We start from the raw sequence: 17,113 nt of genomic DNA, 5'->3' as shown, positions 1-17,113 counted from the left end.
TTGGGTGTGCAGGTACACCGCACTACCGCGTATCACTCTCAGGCTAACGGCTTGTGTGAATGTTTTCACCGGTCACTCGAGGCAGCGCTGCGCTCTCAGATGGTAACTGGGTGGATCGTTTACCTTGGGTTATGCTCGGGTTGCGTTCGGCTCCTAAGGAGGACCTCGACGCGTCGCCCGCTGAGCTGGTGCTCGGTCAGCCGCTCCACGTCCCTGGGGAATTTTTGCCAGGGAGTTCCGCTCCTCGACCCCGTCCGGCCGTTTATCCTTTTTTGTCCGACAGCACTCGAGTTCCAGGCCCCGTTCACCACTGTTTTCTGCGGTCGTTCGTGCCTGCGGAGCTCATGTCGGCTCGTTTTGTTTTAGTACGGCATGATGCTCACCACTCGCCCCTCCAACCCCCATACGATGGCCCATTTCGGGTTCTTGAGACGGGTCCTAAGGGTTTTGTGCTGGATATGGGTGGGCATAGGGAGCGTGTCACGCTTGATAGGCTTAAACCGGTGCACAGGGCGGCAGGCGAAGTTGTGTTTCCGGCCCAGGTTCCCCGTTGGGGTCGTCCTCCTTCCAGGACCCCAGCAGTGTCTTCACGGGTTCAGCGTTCTGCTTCTTAGCCGGCTTTGGACTGTGTTTCACCTACTGTTTCGGCTGAGGGACGGCGCAGCCGTTATGGCACGCTGCTTAAGCCTCCAGTGAGACACTGATTTTCTTTCCAGGAGTCCCTTTTGGGTGTTCGGGGGGGGGGGGGGAGCTGTGTGGCGGACACTAGGGGCTATGCCTCTCACCCAGCAGGACTGTGAGCTGGGGGCATGGTTTACGTTCCCGGGCTTGCTGGTGCAGGGTTGTTCCTGCTGTAGTTTTGGTTTTGGAGCTGAAGAATAAACAGCAAACTCGCCTTCGTCTCCTATGTATTTTCCTCATCCTGCCACAATATAAATAAAATTATTATCCTTATATTACTGTCTTCACGGATCAGTTTGTGTATATTGGTGAGAATTACAACTGCTAGTTAAAAGGATGGCAGATTATGCGAAGAATTCGACTCCGGCAAAGCCTGAGACCAGACGTCAAGTGAAACAGTCAGAGTTAGCTAGTACCGAGCTAGACAAGCATAGCGACGGTGGCGCAGGCAAAGGGATTAGCCTGGCTATCGACATTGCTACCATAAATGCCACGCTAACAAAGATAAGCCATGAACTGGGAGATTCGAAAGAAATCAAGAAAACGACCGCGTCTATGGAGGAGAAATTGTCATCTATCCTGGCACGAGTCAGTGCCGTCGAGGGAAGAGTTGGGTTTCTGGAGGAGGCCCGGGCGCAACTAGTGGAGGACCTCCCAGCTACAAAGAAAGAGGTGAAGGAGTTGAACCCTAGCTTGGAAGCGTTGGAAAATAGATCAAGGCAGAACAATCTGAGATTTTTTGGCATTGCAGAAGGCAAAGAGGGCGGGGTCTGTATCGCCTTTCTAAACAAATGTCTGCGCTGGGGACTCAACGCCCCGGGGGGGGCGGGGGGGTAGTCGAGATCGACCAGACCGACAGAATCCCCGCCCACCGCTCAGGAGCTAATGAAAGATACAGTACCATCATCGCTAGATTTCTTCGGTTCCGGGACCATGAACGGATTTTGCAGGCGGCTAAAGAAAAGAGATGGGTCATGTGGGAGGGCAGCCACGTTTTCCCTCTTGGCGAGGGTGATACAGATCAGAAGGGAGGGGTTTGCGCCATGCAAGAAAGTTCTGCACGAACGCGGGATGAAGTTTGGCTTGCTCTTCCAATCTACGCTGAGGATAGAGGTCGGTGGCGGTTCCACATTGTTTGTGGACCTGAATGAAGCCATGACATTTTTATGGTCTCAGAAGTGATGCTTTAGTTGATAGGCACACACTCATCCGAGTATTTAAAAAGGGCCAGGTGAGAACTGTAACTCAGCAAGTCTTCATAATATTGATTTCTCCAGTTTTAAACTGAGTTTATCATTCTATTTAAAGTTATAGTAATTACAGTTATAGTTGCGTTAAATATGGCTCTGAACTGTTCACTTATCTTAGTAGTGTTTTTTTTTGTGGTTTTTTTTACCTTAGGCACAAATTGTATCTCTTTTTATTTGTTGTATTGTCGCGCGGTTGCTATCTGTAGTGCACCGGGGAGTTAGCTCAGGTCATGGACCATAAGGGTTTTTGTTTTTGGTATTGGTGCCCTGTTCAGGTGTTGGTGCTGTTCACCGAGCCTTGTTACAGGGCTTATCCTTTGTTTCTCTGGGGTTGTACTTTAAATCTTGCATTTTTATGCTGTTGAAGTCTGGTATGTTGTTGAATGTTGCATTAGCACAAAGAGTCAGTGTAAACATGGGAGTAGCTTTTACATTAACATTGTGGATTATTTCATAGCGTTAATAAACTGTGCTACACTAGCTGAAATATTAATGGGCTCCATCAGCCTATCAAGAGGAAGAAAGTGGTGTGTAGTTTGAAAAGCAAGAAACTGGATATGGTCTATTTGCAGGTTGTCTGTGAATGTTCTCATTCATCCAGGTCATGGTTATCCAAAGGAGTTGAATCAAGTGCAACTGGACTTGGTATATATCCGTGAAGACGTTTCGCCTCTCAACCAAGAGGCTTCCTCAGTTCTGCCTTTCTGACTAGACAAAGCTAGTCTGACTGGCTGCTGATGAGACTCAGAATTTATCCTCTTTGGAGTCGTTGTCAGAGCTATTTGCAGGAAACTCATTTGTCTCCTGGAGAGTCTGAAAAATAATGTAGGGACTGGGTGGGGCATGTTTTCTTTATTGCTGGCTCTAGCAATAGTAGAGTGGTGATCATTTTAATCAACAAACACTTGCAATTTAAATGTTTACGAGAAGTGACATGTGTTCAGGGACAAATGGTTATTATTCTGGCAGAGATACAGGGACAAAAACTAATATTGGCTAATATTTATGCACCTAATGGGGATCATCCTGACTTTTTTGTGGATTTTGAAAGTAAACTCCAGGAATTAGGTATTTTCCCTATTATCCTTGGTGGGTATCTCAACCTCATTCTAGACCCTGTTTTAGACTGCACTGGCTTCTCCAATAACAAGCCACTCAAATCTGCCCAGACAATAAAAGGCGTATGTGAATCCTTGGGGTTAGTTGATATTTGGAAGTTGGTAAACCCAGCAGGGAGGGACTACACCTTTTACTCTAATCGGCAAAACATGTATTCAGGAATAGACATGTTTCTGGTATCTAAGACACGACTCTTTTCTACTCTATCCTGCTCAATGGGCAACATCTTGATCTCTGATCATGCTAATGTATCTCTTGATTTACTACCTTTCTATGAAAAAAACAGATCACATAGATGGGGATTTAATTCCTCTCTGCTACAAGAGCTGGTCTTCAAAGAAGCGCCCAGAACTCAAATGAAGGATTATATAGAGATCCATCAGCGCCCTCTCCTGGGGTTGCATGAGAAGCCATGAAGGCAGTTTTTTATGATTATTATCATTCAGCATGTTTCGTATAAGAAGAAACTTAGTATAGCCAAGGTCGCTGACTTAGAAAAATAGGTCCAGACAACTGAAACAAAATTCAAACAGGATATGACATCTACTAATTTGAGAAATTTGACACAAAGTATGAATACAGTGTATTGCTCTCACAGAGGGTAGAATTCTTATTTATGGCTAGGCAAAATTGCTGTGAGTCCGGGGACAAAGCAGAGAAGTTTTTAGCAAGATATTTTAAACAGAAAGAATCCTCCTCAACAATTGCGGCTATGCGAGACAAGGGGTGGGGGGGGGGGCTTATGACTAAACCGAGCGACATCGACTCATATATTTTCGTAATGTGTGTGTGTGTGTGTGTGTGTGGTGTTAGTGTGTGTGTGTGTGTTAGTTAGTGTAGATAGCGGGACCGAAAACTAAAGCACTTATGATCCTAATTCTTTTTGGAGGTGGTAGGTATTGTCTAAGAGAGTAAGGGAAACATCCCAGAAAATTAAAATTATGCATAATTATGCATAAATATGCAAAATATGCATTTTTCTATTAAAAAAAAGGCTAAAAACCACTTTTCTCGGCATTTCAGATGATTCTGAGCATCCTTGATTTTTTTCACCTATATAAAAAAAAATTCTGGGACTTAGAAATGTTTTGACATTATGCAAAATAAATGCATTTTTGCAAAAATGCACTTACGATCCTATTTTTTTTTGAGGTGGTAGGTATTGTTCCAGAGAGGACCAGAAAAATCCCAGAAAATTAAAATTATGCATAATTATGCATAAATATTCAAAATATGCATTTTCTACAAATGGGTAAAAACCACTTTTCTCGGCATTTCAGATGATTCCGAGCATTTGGGGGGAGGGAGTTGGAGTGGGGGGGGGTTAGGGGCAGAGGGAAGGCGGTTAGCTGGCAGGATGAAGAGGAGGGAGATTTAGACGGGTGGATAACCAAACTGCTACATTGTAGCGGGGTTCTTCTTCAACTCCCATATTTTCGTAATGTGTGTGTGTGTGTGTGTGTTAGTTAGTTAGTGTAGATAGCGGAACCGAAAACTAAAGCACTTATGATCCTAATTCTTTTTGGAGGTGGTAGGTATTGTCTCAGAGAGTAAGGGAAGAATCCCAGAAAATTAACATTATGCATAATTATGCATAAATATGCAAAATATGCATTTTTCTAAAAATGGCTAAAAACCACTTTTCTCGGCATTTCAGATGATTCTGAGCATTTGGGGGGAGGGAGTTGGAGTGGGGGGGGGTTTAGGGGCAGGGGGAAGGCAGTTAGCTGGCAGGATGAAGAGGAGGGAGATTTAGACGGGTGGATAACCAAACCGCTACATTGTAGCGGGGTTCTTCTAGTAAATAACATATTCAGGGAGTTCTACATAAATCTTTATACGTCAGAAAATACCTCAACAGTTTTGGAAATAAACTCATTTTTTGATGGCCTGAACCTACCTAGGCTATAGGATCAACAACATTAATTGCTTGACTCCCAGATTCTAGGGAAGAGATAATTGAAGTTATAAGAGCATTGCCATCAGGTAAATCCCCAGGCCAGGATGGCTTCAATGAGGAGTTTTATAAATGCTATGTAGAGGAATTGATGCCACTTATGCAACAAATGTTTGATGAATCTTTGATGTGGGCAAACTGCCACAGTCACTATGACAGGCAATTATCACTCTGATACTTAAACCAGGCAAAGATCCAAGTGATTGCAGGAGCTTCCGTCCTATCTCATTGATATCAACGGACTGTCAGATTCTGTCTTAAGATTCTGGCGAATAGACTCAACTGAGTGATCACTTCATTGGTACCCAGACCAAGTAGGGTTTGTTCGCCAGAGGAACTCTTCTGATAATATTAGATGCTTGCTAAATGTAATATGGTCAGTCTGCAATAGGGACTCTCCAATCGCTGCCATTTCACTCGATGCTGAAAAGGCATTTGATCAGGTGGAGCGGAGAAACCTGTTTCTCACACTCAAATCCTTTGGCTTTGGTCAGATGTTTTTCAGATGGATAGAAATACTCTATAATCAACCAGAAGTGGCAGTTCAGACAAATGGTTTAATTTCTCCCTATTTTTCACCAGGTAGTGGGACTCATCAGGGATCAAGCCTTTCGCCAGCATTATTCTGTTTGGCTCTGGAACCACTCACTGTTGCTAGTCGCAAAAATTCTAATTTTACGGGGGTAATGATTGGGGAGTCAGTAGATAAAATTATGCTTTATGTGGACGACATACTTTTATATATGTCAGACCCGGTAAAATCAATGCCATCTCTCCCTGAGTCCATTGACGCCTTCTGTAAACTCATGGGGTATAAAGTTAATTGGTTGAAATCGGAGGCTTTCCCCATGACAGTGTACTGCCCCTGGACCCTTTTCCAAGACGGGACATTTCAGTGGCCATCAGAAGGCACGAGGTATTTAGCAATCCTCTTTCCTCAACAAATAAATGATGTAATAAGGGTAAATGTTGACCCTCCCTTCAGAAAGATTTCTGCTGATATGGAGAGGTGGTCTTCTCTGTCTCTGTCTCTGTGGGGCAAAGTAAATGTGTTAAAAATGATCTGTGAATGAATTACCTCCTGCAGTCACTCCCATTATGCATACCTAGAAAATACGTCAAACAATTTGATAAGATTTGCAATAACTTTCTATGGAATGGGAAAAGAGCCAAAATGTGACTTGAAAAGCTACAAGTACCAGTTGACAAGGGTGGACTTGGGCTTCCTAAACTTGTTCTGTATCGCTATGCCTTTAGCTTGAGACATTTGGCTCAGTGGTTGCTACGTCCAGAAAGCCCCCCCCCCCCCCCGGTTTGAACTGCAGAAAATGGGATTCTTCCCTCTTTCCCCTCTCGCTGGCATATCAGCCAAGCTGTTACCTGAATTCTGGTCCCACCCTATTATATCTCACATTCAGGTGGTTTGGAAGAACACTTCCCAGATTTTTAACATTAATCCATACTTAAACTCAGAATTGGGCATTTGGATGAACCCCAAACTCTGCATAGGTTACGCTCCATTTTTTGGAAGGAATGGGATAACAAAGGGATCTGCACCCTTGGTGACCTGTATGAGGGAGACTTTCTAAAATCCTTTGAGACCTTAGCCCAAGATTTTAGTTTACCCAGGACACAGTTTTGGCGATACTTACAGCTAAGGTTGGGTATCGAAAACGGTGCCCATATGGTACCGACCGAAATATCTCGGTCCTACCGAGTATCAAACTGCCAATTTCAATACTTTACAGTAGATGACATGAATGCTATCAGCATGAAGCTATTTGGTATGCGTGTGTGTCTCGTGACTGCGTTGGAGTTGAAAACTGGCGGGCAAGATTCAGTGAGCTACTACGCGTTCCAAAGCGTGACTACACTTTGTAAAAATAGACAGAAAACCTGACACAGTAAAATGCAACCGCTGCAAAGTGATCATCAAATGCAAGTCTGGGTGTTAAGCGTTGTTATTTGATGGCGCCCTTACTCATTGTATTACGGTACCAGCCGTATTATTGTTCTGTCTAAGGCTTTACGGTACATTCAGATGTGACGTAGCCACCTTCTCTGTGTGCGACAGTGTGTTGTAAGCTTGTTGTAAGAGTCAGTACTCGGTAGTAGAGAGCCAAGAGACCTGCTGTATTTGCCTAAATAAATATGCCTATCGTTAAAGGCTAAAGAGAAAACCGAGTCAAGCTTTGCTCATCCTCCATACACAAGAAGAAGATTGCTCATCCCAGCTGAACTTGGAAAAAAACAGTGCCAAATTTCGATACTTTACGGTAGACGACGGGAACACTATCGCAGCCAGCCAATCACTACCAGCGTTGTTGTACACAGGCGACTGACTAACAAATCAGCATGAAAGTATTTTTGGTATGCGCGTGTGTCTTGTGACTGCTTTGAGTTGAAAACGGGGGGCAAGATTCAGTGAGCTACTATGCGTTCCAAAGCGAGGCTACACTTTGTAAAAATGGACAGCAAACCTGACACAGTAAAATGCAACCGCTGCAAAGTGATCATCAAATGCAAGTCTGGGAATACGTTGAATATGATGAAACATCTGATCACGCATGAGATAAATTTACAAGTGGGCAACTGCTCTGTGTTTGATAATGTTAATGTCCGTGCTGCTGCCAACGTTAACGTTAGCTCTGGGACGTCTGCTGCTGGGTCTTCTTCTGGTGCCACTGCTAGCAATGATGAAACAGGTAAGGATGGTTATGATGATGTATATAAACAGGCTCACATACATTAAAGATGTCAGTCTGCACGTTGACCTCATTGTCATTTTTGACCTCACTTTCAATCTCAAAGTGCTAGAGTACAGAACCAAAGTAACACAATGTGTCAATGAATTATGGTGCTCGCTGTATAGAAAAGTAGTTTGTTGATAATCCTATAAGGTTTTCATAATATATAGTATCGGGAAAAAAGTATTGTTTAGGTATCGTATCAAAATGGAGGCATTGATTTTGGTATTGGTATCGAAAAATTTCAAACGATACCCAGCCCTACTTACAACTAAGACATTTACTAGTGGAAACCTTTGGCATAACTAGATTGATGCCACCTAGCTCGGATTTGCTTAGCAACACAATCAAAATATTTTGTCTGTGTCATGAAGCGTCATATTATGAATCTATGATTTTTAGCCGAGTCCATAAAGGGACATCAGCGTTAAGGCAGGTCTGGGAACATGATCTAAACCTCTCATTCAGTGAGAAGGAATGGGAACGCATATGTCAGAACTCCAAGAAAATGTCTAGCGATATTAGGATCAGACTTATTCAATTCATAATACTCAATCGGTTCTATTGGACTCCAGCAAGGTTGCATAGATTAGGGCTGAAAGACACAGCAGACTGTTGGAGGTACCAAAGGTCAGTGGGTACTCTTTTACATGCGTTATGGGCATGCCCTGTTTTCCAAGATTTTTGGCTCCAAGTTCACGAGAAAATCTGTGACATTGCGAATGTTGATTTTACCTTTAGCCCTATTCAGTATGTGTTGGGGGACCCTCTGCTGCTCACCCACTGTGTGGGGCATGTTGCAGAGTGGATCCAGACTAGCATCATGGTGGGGAGGCAGATCATAATGAGAGGGTGGAAGATAACAGAGGGATCTTCCATGCAGGAATGGATTACGGAACTTGGAAGAGTTGTGGCGTATCAGCATCTGTCTTATAGGATACATAATAGATCAGAGGATTATGCATTGAAATAGGGGACATTTCTAGCCTATATTAATAACTGAGAAAGACTTGTATGGATAACATGGCACAGCAGTCTGTTAGAGGAGTAGACTATGGATGAACCGAGAGCTACATATAGATTTCCGACTTGCGCAAATGCAAGAATGTATGTTTCTGTTGTTCTGTGTATATTGTGGTGTGGTGTGTGTGTGTGTTTTTTTTTTTTTTTTAATGTTTCTTGTTTAGTTTTTCTTCTGTGTCTTTTTATTGTGTGCTGTTATTTGAGTATAGGTCTATTACACTTTTGTATTGAAAAAGTTGAATAAACTATAAATCATAAAAAATCTCCGAATTAAGTTAAAATCCAGATGTGTTAAATTCCAAATTTTAATGAATATATTTGATTTGATCTGCTTTGCCCCATCAGTCATAGTTCTTGTCCCATGCTCTCAAATTGTGTATCACTAGTCTGCTATATTGTATCACTAGTCTGCAATGTTGTATCACTAGTCTGCAATATTGTATCACTAGTCGGCTATATTGTATCACTAGTCTGTTATATTGTAGCACTAGTCTGCTATATTGTAGCACTAGTCTGTTTCAATGTATCACTAGTCTGCTATATTGTAGCACTAGTCTGTTTCAATGTATCACTAGTCTGCTGTATTGTATCACTAGTCTGCTAAATTGTATCACTAGTCTGCTATATTGTAGCACTAGTCTGCTTTAATGTATCACTAGTCTGCTATATTGTAGGACTAGTCTGCTTTAATGTATCACTAGTCTGCTATATTTTATCACTAGTCTGCAATGTTGTATCACTAGTCTGCAATATTGTGTCACTAGTCTGCTATATTGTATCACTAGTCTGTTATATGCACTAGTCTGCTTTAATGTATCACTAGTCTGCTATGTTGTATCACTAGTCTGTTTTAATGTATCACTAGTCTGCTGTATTGTATCACTAGTCTGCTATATTGTATCACTAGTCTGTTTTAATGTATCACTAGTCTGCTATATTGTAGCACTAGTCTGCTTTAATGTATCACTAGTCTGCTATATTGTATCAGTAGCAACTGGTATGGAATGGATCTTTAATAGAAGTTTTGTAAATATGCTTTATTTGTTTCCTTCTAGGGCTGCTTAACTAGATTTTGTTCTTATTTTACATTTTATTGAATGTGTTTCTACTGAACCTTCCAAGGTTGCCCTGTGGTGAGATAAAGCAAGTCAACTTTCACTGACAAACTAGATAAAGTGCTGTACAACATCAAGAAATAAGACAGTAGGAAAATGGAACAAAGTACAGCAAAGAGTAGGTCAATGTGAAGGAACCCAGATGGGCTTTAAAGAGGGATTTAAAAGTGTCAGCAGTGAGGGCAGACCTAATAGGGATAGTTTGTCTCTCTCTGATTGTGTGTGTGTTTGTCTCTTTCTCTTCAGGCACCCAGCCATAAGTACAGCGCTCACAGCAGCCATGTGACCAACGTCAGCTTCCTGTACAGTGATAGCCATCTCATCTCCACCGGGGGAAAAGACACCAGCATTATGCAGTGGCGTCTGGTGGACAAAAGTCCCTCATTGGTCCCCAGTGACTCCTCTCTGTCTGTAGGGGAGGGGCTTATTCATAACTCCACCCCACAGAGGATGGACTCCATCGCCTCGTCGCCCACTGAGCCAGCTCCTTCCACACTCACTCTTTGCGCCACTCCTCCTGCATGCTGTGGCACTAACACTCCTCCCCCTGCACCCACTGAACAGCCGGCCCCACCCCCAACTTCCAATGGCACGCAAGAGAGTGCCCCGGAAACCCCGCCCCCCTCAGAGTCAACCCTGCCTCCTTCCAATAGTACAGAGAGTCCCAAAGACAGCCTGGACCCGAGTGACGACACAGCTACGCCCAGCGACGAAGGCATGCCTCCATTCAGCAGCTCCTAGAGGCAGATGGTTCTATGGTTCGCATCTGCTCACTTCTGCTCTCTGGAAATGTCGACTTGTCACTGCACAACTCCTTAACAACAGACTGTTCACAGCTGCCTGTTTCTCATGGCAGTAATATGGGCCTTTGCATGGTGTGTGTGTGTGTTTGTGTGTGTGTGCGCGCGTGTGTGTGTATGTGTGCACATGTGTTTGTGTGCGTGCCCACACAGGCACATGCGCAGTGAAGTGAAAGCAGCTGGGTACAAAAAAATGATTTGGCCTAACTGGAATCAGGGTTCAGTGGTGAGGTTTTATTTGTTAGTGCTACACACACACGCACACACACGCACACACACACACACACACGCACACACACACACACACACACACGAACCAGTGTGAGTGTGTTGGCCAACTTGTCTTGGTTTCACTATCACCATAGTGTTGGTAAAACCTGAAGCTCCTTAACAGAAAAGCCTGCAGAGGTGGGAGGTCAAGTCTTAAGTGTGTCCACGTGCTGGAGTCATTCCTGAGGAGGTGTCCACCCCAACCCATTCAGACAAACACAGCAGAGAACTTCCTGCTGGAGGTTGAAGACAGCAAGTTATGACATCTTGACTTGGCGTGTGTATACATACATGTACACATTCCAACTCGTGATATGATGTGCTATATCTATCTATCTATCTATCTATCTATCTATCTATCTAGATAGATAGATAGATAGATATTTCATTTAAATATTATATGATATAGATAATGCAGATAAGGTGCTGTCTTCAAAGGAAGGAGGGACTGGTTGTGGGATTTCCTCTCAGCAGGAAGCTGTTTTTTAATGTTTCTTTGCGCCTGTCATTGTTTTTTAAAGCAGTTTCTTTTTTCTGAAAGTGACTTTATTTGCTTTGATGTATGATTTATGTCAATTTTACTCATGATAGATCTGTACTGTAGTAAATAGAGTTCTTTGTGGTTGAATTGTGTACTTTCAGTGGAAACTGTTGAGTGGTCTTTACCGTCTGTGTGTGTGCATGGTGGTCAAAGGTGGACGGGTACCAAACCTAGTCAATTCTTTAAAAATGACTCCTCAGGCCTCCTTTTTAACTCCACAATCTTCCCGGTGTGTTTTTCTTCTACATTCAGGTGTTGTTCCAATATGTGTATATAATGGTATGCCTGTATGTATATTTCTGGTCTTTCACCGTAATAGTTCAAATCTACCACTAGGAGGCGTAGCTCCTTAGTTCAACCAATTACAGTTGTGCTCCATGTTGACGTGTGGACCATCTGCGTTGTTTCTCTTCATGTTAGCTGGTGGTATGGTGGCAGGGCTGTCTGGTGTCTGTTGTCTTGGAGCTTCTGAACGTGGTTGAAAAGATTTGCCTTGTAAGTCCAGGAGAGTTTGTATGAACCTGTGTGTGTGTGTGTGTGTGTGTGTGTGTGTGTGTGTGTGTGTGTGTGTGTGTGTGTGTGTGTGTGTGTGTGTGTGTGTGTGTGTGTGTGTGTTTGGGGGGGGCTTGCGGTCCATCCATCGATATGTCTCCTTCACGTGTTCAACTCTGTCTGCTCTCCCTGGAGGGCTGGTACAGAAGATGAACTGTGGACGTTTGGGTTGAGAAGGACCACAGTACTGTGCTGTCACTCTGCTCAGCCTGTGGCGTGTGGGGGGGGGGGGGTTCATAAGGAATCAAAGTCATTTTACAATTAGTGTTTTTTTTTCTTTAGACATTCAGTAACTGCGTTGATACTCATGATGATGAAATGACACATGTTCATGTGACAATGTTTTGAGCCAATCATGTCTCTCAAGCATTCCTGTCAGAACGACAGAAAGTACTGAAGATTTTAAAAGCAAATAAACGTTTTTAAAAGCCTCGCTGGTCTTTCATTCGGTTGTACATGGTTGCAGTGGGGGCAGCACGGTGGCGCAGTGGCCAGCGCGGTCAGGGCCGCTGCCAGCCATTTGGGTGCCGTAGGCATAATTGCTTTGTGGTGCCCCCCCCCCCCCCCGCTGTGTGGTGGTGCACAAACTACCAGCCACACCCCCACAAACCCCCCAGAGGGGGGAAAAAAACACCACATATTTGTATAAATATTTGTATTGGTAAAAAATATGGCACAGAAATATTTGAAAGTGCAATCTTATTCAATAAAAACAAACAAAGAAATTATGTAATTATCAATGTTGCAACTGTGGTTAAAACTAAATAAATATAAATAAGAAAAACAGAACTGTTCAAGTATTCACACAAAGTTACACAACTTCACAAACACTGCAAAAGACATATATTGCAATACAGAACAGGCATTTCCAGCAGTTGCAGGAAGCTCTTCACAAACTTTGTAAAGTCAGTATATATTGCACTATAGCACAGTTAAAACAACAACAACAACAACACACACATACACACTCGCACACAAGTGCAACCTTCTTCATTAACATAAACCAAATATATTTTAATTATCAATGTTGCTACTGTTGATAAATTAAATGCAAATAAGAAAACAGAACTATACAATTAATCACACAAAACAGAAGTTACAAAGCTTCAAAAAACACTGCAAAAGACAGTAGGCCTATATATTGCACTACAGAACAGGCATTTTCAGCAGTTGCAGGAAGCTCTACAGACACACAAAGGTCCTTGGCAGTTGACAGAGCCTCAGCAAACCCAGAGTGTCTGTATTTGGAGAGGGAGGTTTTGGCACTCTCAATGAGCCTCACAGCAATGTCGATCTGCATTGTACTAGACTGAAGCAGCAAATCAAAAATTTGAATGAGGCCACTTCTTCTGCAAGGGCTTGAGCCTCTACTTTAGCAACTGGATCACTTACAGCTTGCCTTGCCTCTATGAGAGCTTCTCTGATTTCTTTGATTTGGTTCCTGACAGCCGTAAGACTCCGAAGTCTGCTTTCCCATCGCACATCACTCCAAGATTTCAGCGTCAGACTAACATGCTTGGTCAAGATGTCCCATCACTGTGTGGCTCCTGAAAAGAAAGTGAAGAGCTTCTGCACATAGCCAACAGTCAATAGCATCTTTAGATGACTTGGCAGCATCAGCTATTACCAGATTCATTGTATGTGCTCCACAAGGAACAAACAATGCTCTTTAATTTAGCTCTAGCAGTCGGGCCTGGACACCTTGTTTCTTTCCTTTCATATTGGCTCCATTGTCATAGGCCTGTCCTCCACAATTTTCAAAAGGAATGCCGAGTTCTTCCAGCTTGTTAAGAATGACATTGGACAGGTTCAACCCAGTTGTTTCCACCACATCCACATACCCAAGGAAGTACTCCTTGATGTCTGGTTTTGGCTCCAAACAAGCAATGTGCACAATGACTGACAGCTGTTCTTCATGGTTTACATCTGGGATACAGTCAAGAATGATGGAGTAATATTTTACATCTTGGATATGGGAAACAATGGTCTGTACAATTTTTGTGGTAATGATCTGTATCAGTTCATTCTGCATCTGCTGTCCAAGATAATGTGTCCGGGTTTTTTCATCCTTTATTTTGGCCAGGTGATTTTCCATCACAGGGTCATAGGTGGTGATAAGCTCAACTTCCTTCAAGAAGTTCCCATTGTCTGACTCATAGAGACACTGGGAAGAGCCCCTAAAAGACAAGTTTCTTGAGGCAAGAGAGAGAGTGATTGTGGTTAACCATCTGAGGACATCTCGCCACCTTTTCTTTTCTGCCTCTAGCAATGTCAGCTCCTGATGGTCTATTGTCATGTTCTTCTTTAGCCGTGTGTCCAGTTCCCTCCACCTGAGCATGCATTGTATATGGTCTGGGCTATTTTCATGGGTCCTCGAATTGCTGTTAATATTAGACCAGTCACTGTGGCCCTCTTGAATAAGCTTGATAACCTTTACGCCAAAAAGCTTACAAGCAAAGCAAAACACTGCATTGTTTTGCTCTGAATATACAAGCCAACTTCTTAATACCTTCTCGCCATTGGAAAGTGTTTTGTATAATAGGCTGCTGGTATGAAATGCCCTTCCATCTAGGCCCTTTGGGAAATTAAAATTGGACCCAACTTTAAACTGCCCTCTGTGCACAATATCCAAGCGATCAGAGTCTCCAATGTGAGCTGGCCAATGAGAAGGGTCAGTTGGAGGGGACACAATGGTCTCTCCTGCCTCACTTGCTGACGGCCTCTGGATTATTGTTTGTGGTGATACTGCCGTACCTTCAGAACTTGATGGTGGTTGGTCAGTTGCGGAGTCTTCAAAACTGCTGGTAGATGACAGATCATCACCGTTTTGGTCCTCCTGGGTTCCTCCAACATTAACGAATTTCAGCATTGACCCTGAATTAATTTAGAAATACAAGGGAAATGAATTAGCGTCATGAATACATGAGTTTTCAAGACACTCAAACTTCAGGAATTAACTGAGCATTAAGAGAGATGGTTGAAAAGTTTAACAAATGGAACAAGTATTAGTATAGATATATTCATCACAATGATGTATGCTTTATATCATTCAAAGCTGATATGATTAGCACAACATTACAGTTAACATTTACATTCATACTAGAAATGAAAACACAATGAATAGACTGCAACTTAAAAAAAGACCAAATTCCTTGATCTAAACCTTATAATCAATTATAAGATCAGTTTACAATGAATAGTCTACTCTACAAACCTAAATAAAAAGACAAAATTTCAATTTTCTTTTAGATAATTAAGCAATGGCAGTTGTGACTCGATTTCACCTGCAGACGTCGACCTTACCCTTACCCTGACAAAGAAATGGGTTTTACAAAGCCAATTAGCAATCTCTGAACGCTGGTCCATCTGTCATGTCAGATCTGATTACAAGCAGCCTCCGATGGCCACAAGTTATTCCTGTGTTAAGAGGCTCCAACTGATTCTCTCAGACGGCCTTACACGACCATAATGGGTCTTGCAAACGCCATGTTTTGAGATGAATATGCTAAACTTGGGTAAATGCTTTGCTAAAGTCGGGTGGATCAGGTGTAGCTGTCTCAAAAGTAGAGACTTGGTTTGTTATAGGTTCATTATGATTTCATAAATAATGTCATGTGATAAATATGTGATTAAGAATATAAATACAGGTTGAAACAAGTGACTTTGACTTTGAAAATGTGTTATGATCACATGATTGCTGTACGTGGTTGCGCCTACACCTACTGCATTATGGGAAAGCGACCCCCACTGCCGCGGGCCGAGACGCCATGCAAGGTTCCAAATGTCCACCCTACACGTGGCCTGACAGGCGCGCACGGTAACTATTTCACGTGCTGTATTATGTTATGTATCCTGTCCTATCTTCATGTTTGTTGATCTTGTGCGCAATTTATTTTCTATATCGTTGTACAATGATGGAACCTAGCCATGTGCAGCCGTGATAGTAATTGTGGTTCTGTTGTTGTTCTTGACTTTAGTTTTCACGGTGTCTGAGGAGGCGAATGGGAGACTAATAAACACTGGACGTCAGTATGAATCGTGGCCTTTTGTTAAAGTACATTGGACCTGTGTAGCTACAGTGAAAACGTGACGCCGATGCTGCCAAGAAGAGAAAAGTGAAAGTAATCCCCAACGCGGCCAAGAGAAGCAGAGCTAGCCAGCGAGGGCGAGAGCTAGCAGTGACGTAGCTAGCCAGCGAGGGCGAGAGCTAGCAGTGACGTTGCTAGCCAGCGAGGGCGAGCGCTAGCGAGGACGGGAGCTAGCAGTGACGTAGCTAGCCAGCGAGGACGGGAGCTAGCAGTGACGTAGCTAGCCAGCGAGGACGGGAGCTAGCAGTGACGTAGCTAGCCAGCGAGGACGGGAGCTAGCAGTGACGTAGCTAGCCAGCGAGGGCGAGAGCTAGCAATGACGTAGCTAGCCAGCTAAACCACCGCCAAGGCGCACGGGAGGACAACGGAGCAGGAGCAAGGTGAGCTGAAGAATTCCATTGAGGGAAAGTCTGCAGGCGAAGATGTGTAGAGCCGCGGTTTTACCACAAGGGGGAAGCGGTGGACAGTAAACGGTTCGGCATACTGCAAAGAGCAGCCATCAGTGTGGGACTGTCATTGTCGCTAAGAGGAGCCTGTGGATTGCATCATCCAAGAACCAGCGTCAGGTTTGAGTGATAACCCTGCAACGTTATAAACGTCTGAAAAGGTACTATAGGAAAAGAGACATTGATTAATCAACATCAAAACCTATTGGCTATTCTTGAATGCTACTGCTGCATTGTTGTGAATGTTCTAATGTGTGCTTGAAAATTAATGTTGATTTAATAGAAAGCCAACTATAGTAGAAAAGCTTTGGGTGAAGAGTGTAGGCTTATTTAATTCATTCAAGTTCATAAGGTTTATTTGAATAGCCCAATTCATTACTCCTGAATATCAGTAGCCCATAGGCGCCAGCTCTGTGGGTGCTTTGGAGCTCAAGCACCCCCAATATTACAGAGTTCAACATATAAAAAACGAGTTAAGATTAAAATATATAGACTGTATACTGTATGCATTGTTGCTAAAATAC

The 17,113-nt window shown here is 43.2% G+C and overlaps 1 protein-coding gene across 1 annotated transcript in view; it reads left to right on the top strand.

The window, feature by feature from the left end:
• Nucleotides 1-12,479, top strand: part of LOC130122431 (echinoderm microtubule-associated protein-like 4) — a 218,711-nt gene extending 206,232 nt beyond the window's left edge. Inside the window, exon 24 of the mRNA XM_056291344.1 lies at nucleotides 10,139-12,479. Coding sequence (XP_056147319.1) covers nucleotides 10,139-10,633 — 495 coding nt within the window. The 3' untranslated portion in view covers nucleotides 10,634-12,479. The remainder of the gene's footprint in view (nucleotides 1-10,138) is intronic.
• The last annotated feature ends 4,634 nt before the right edge of the window (nucleotides 12,480-17,113 follow it).

This window comes from Lampris incognitus, chromosome 13 (genome assembly GCF_029633865.1).
Source record: "Lampris incognitus isolate fLamInc1 chromosome 13, fLamInc1.hap2, whole genome shotgun sequence".
In the NCBI taxonomy this organism is placed as follows: Eukaryota; Metazoa; Chordata; class Actinopteri; order Lampriformes; family Lampridae; genus Lampris; species Lampris incognitus.
Note: the sequence above shows the minus strand (reverse complement) of the source record. Positions and strands in the feature narration are given on the sequence as shown.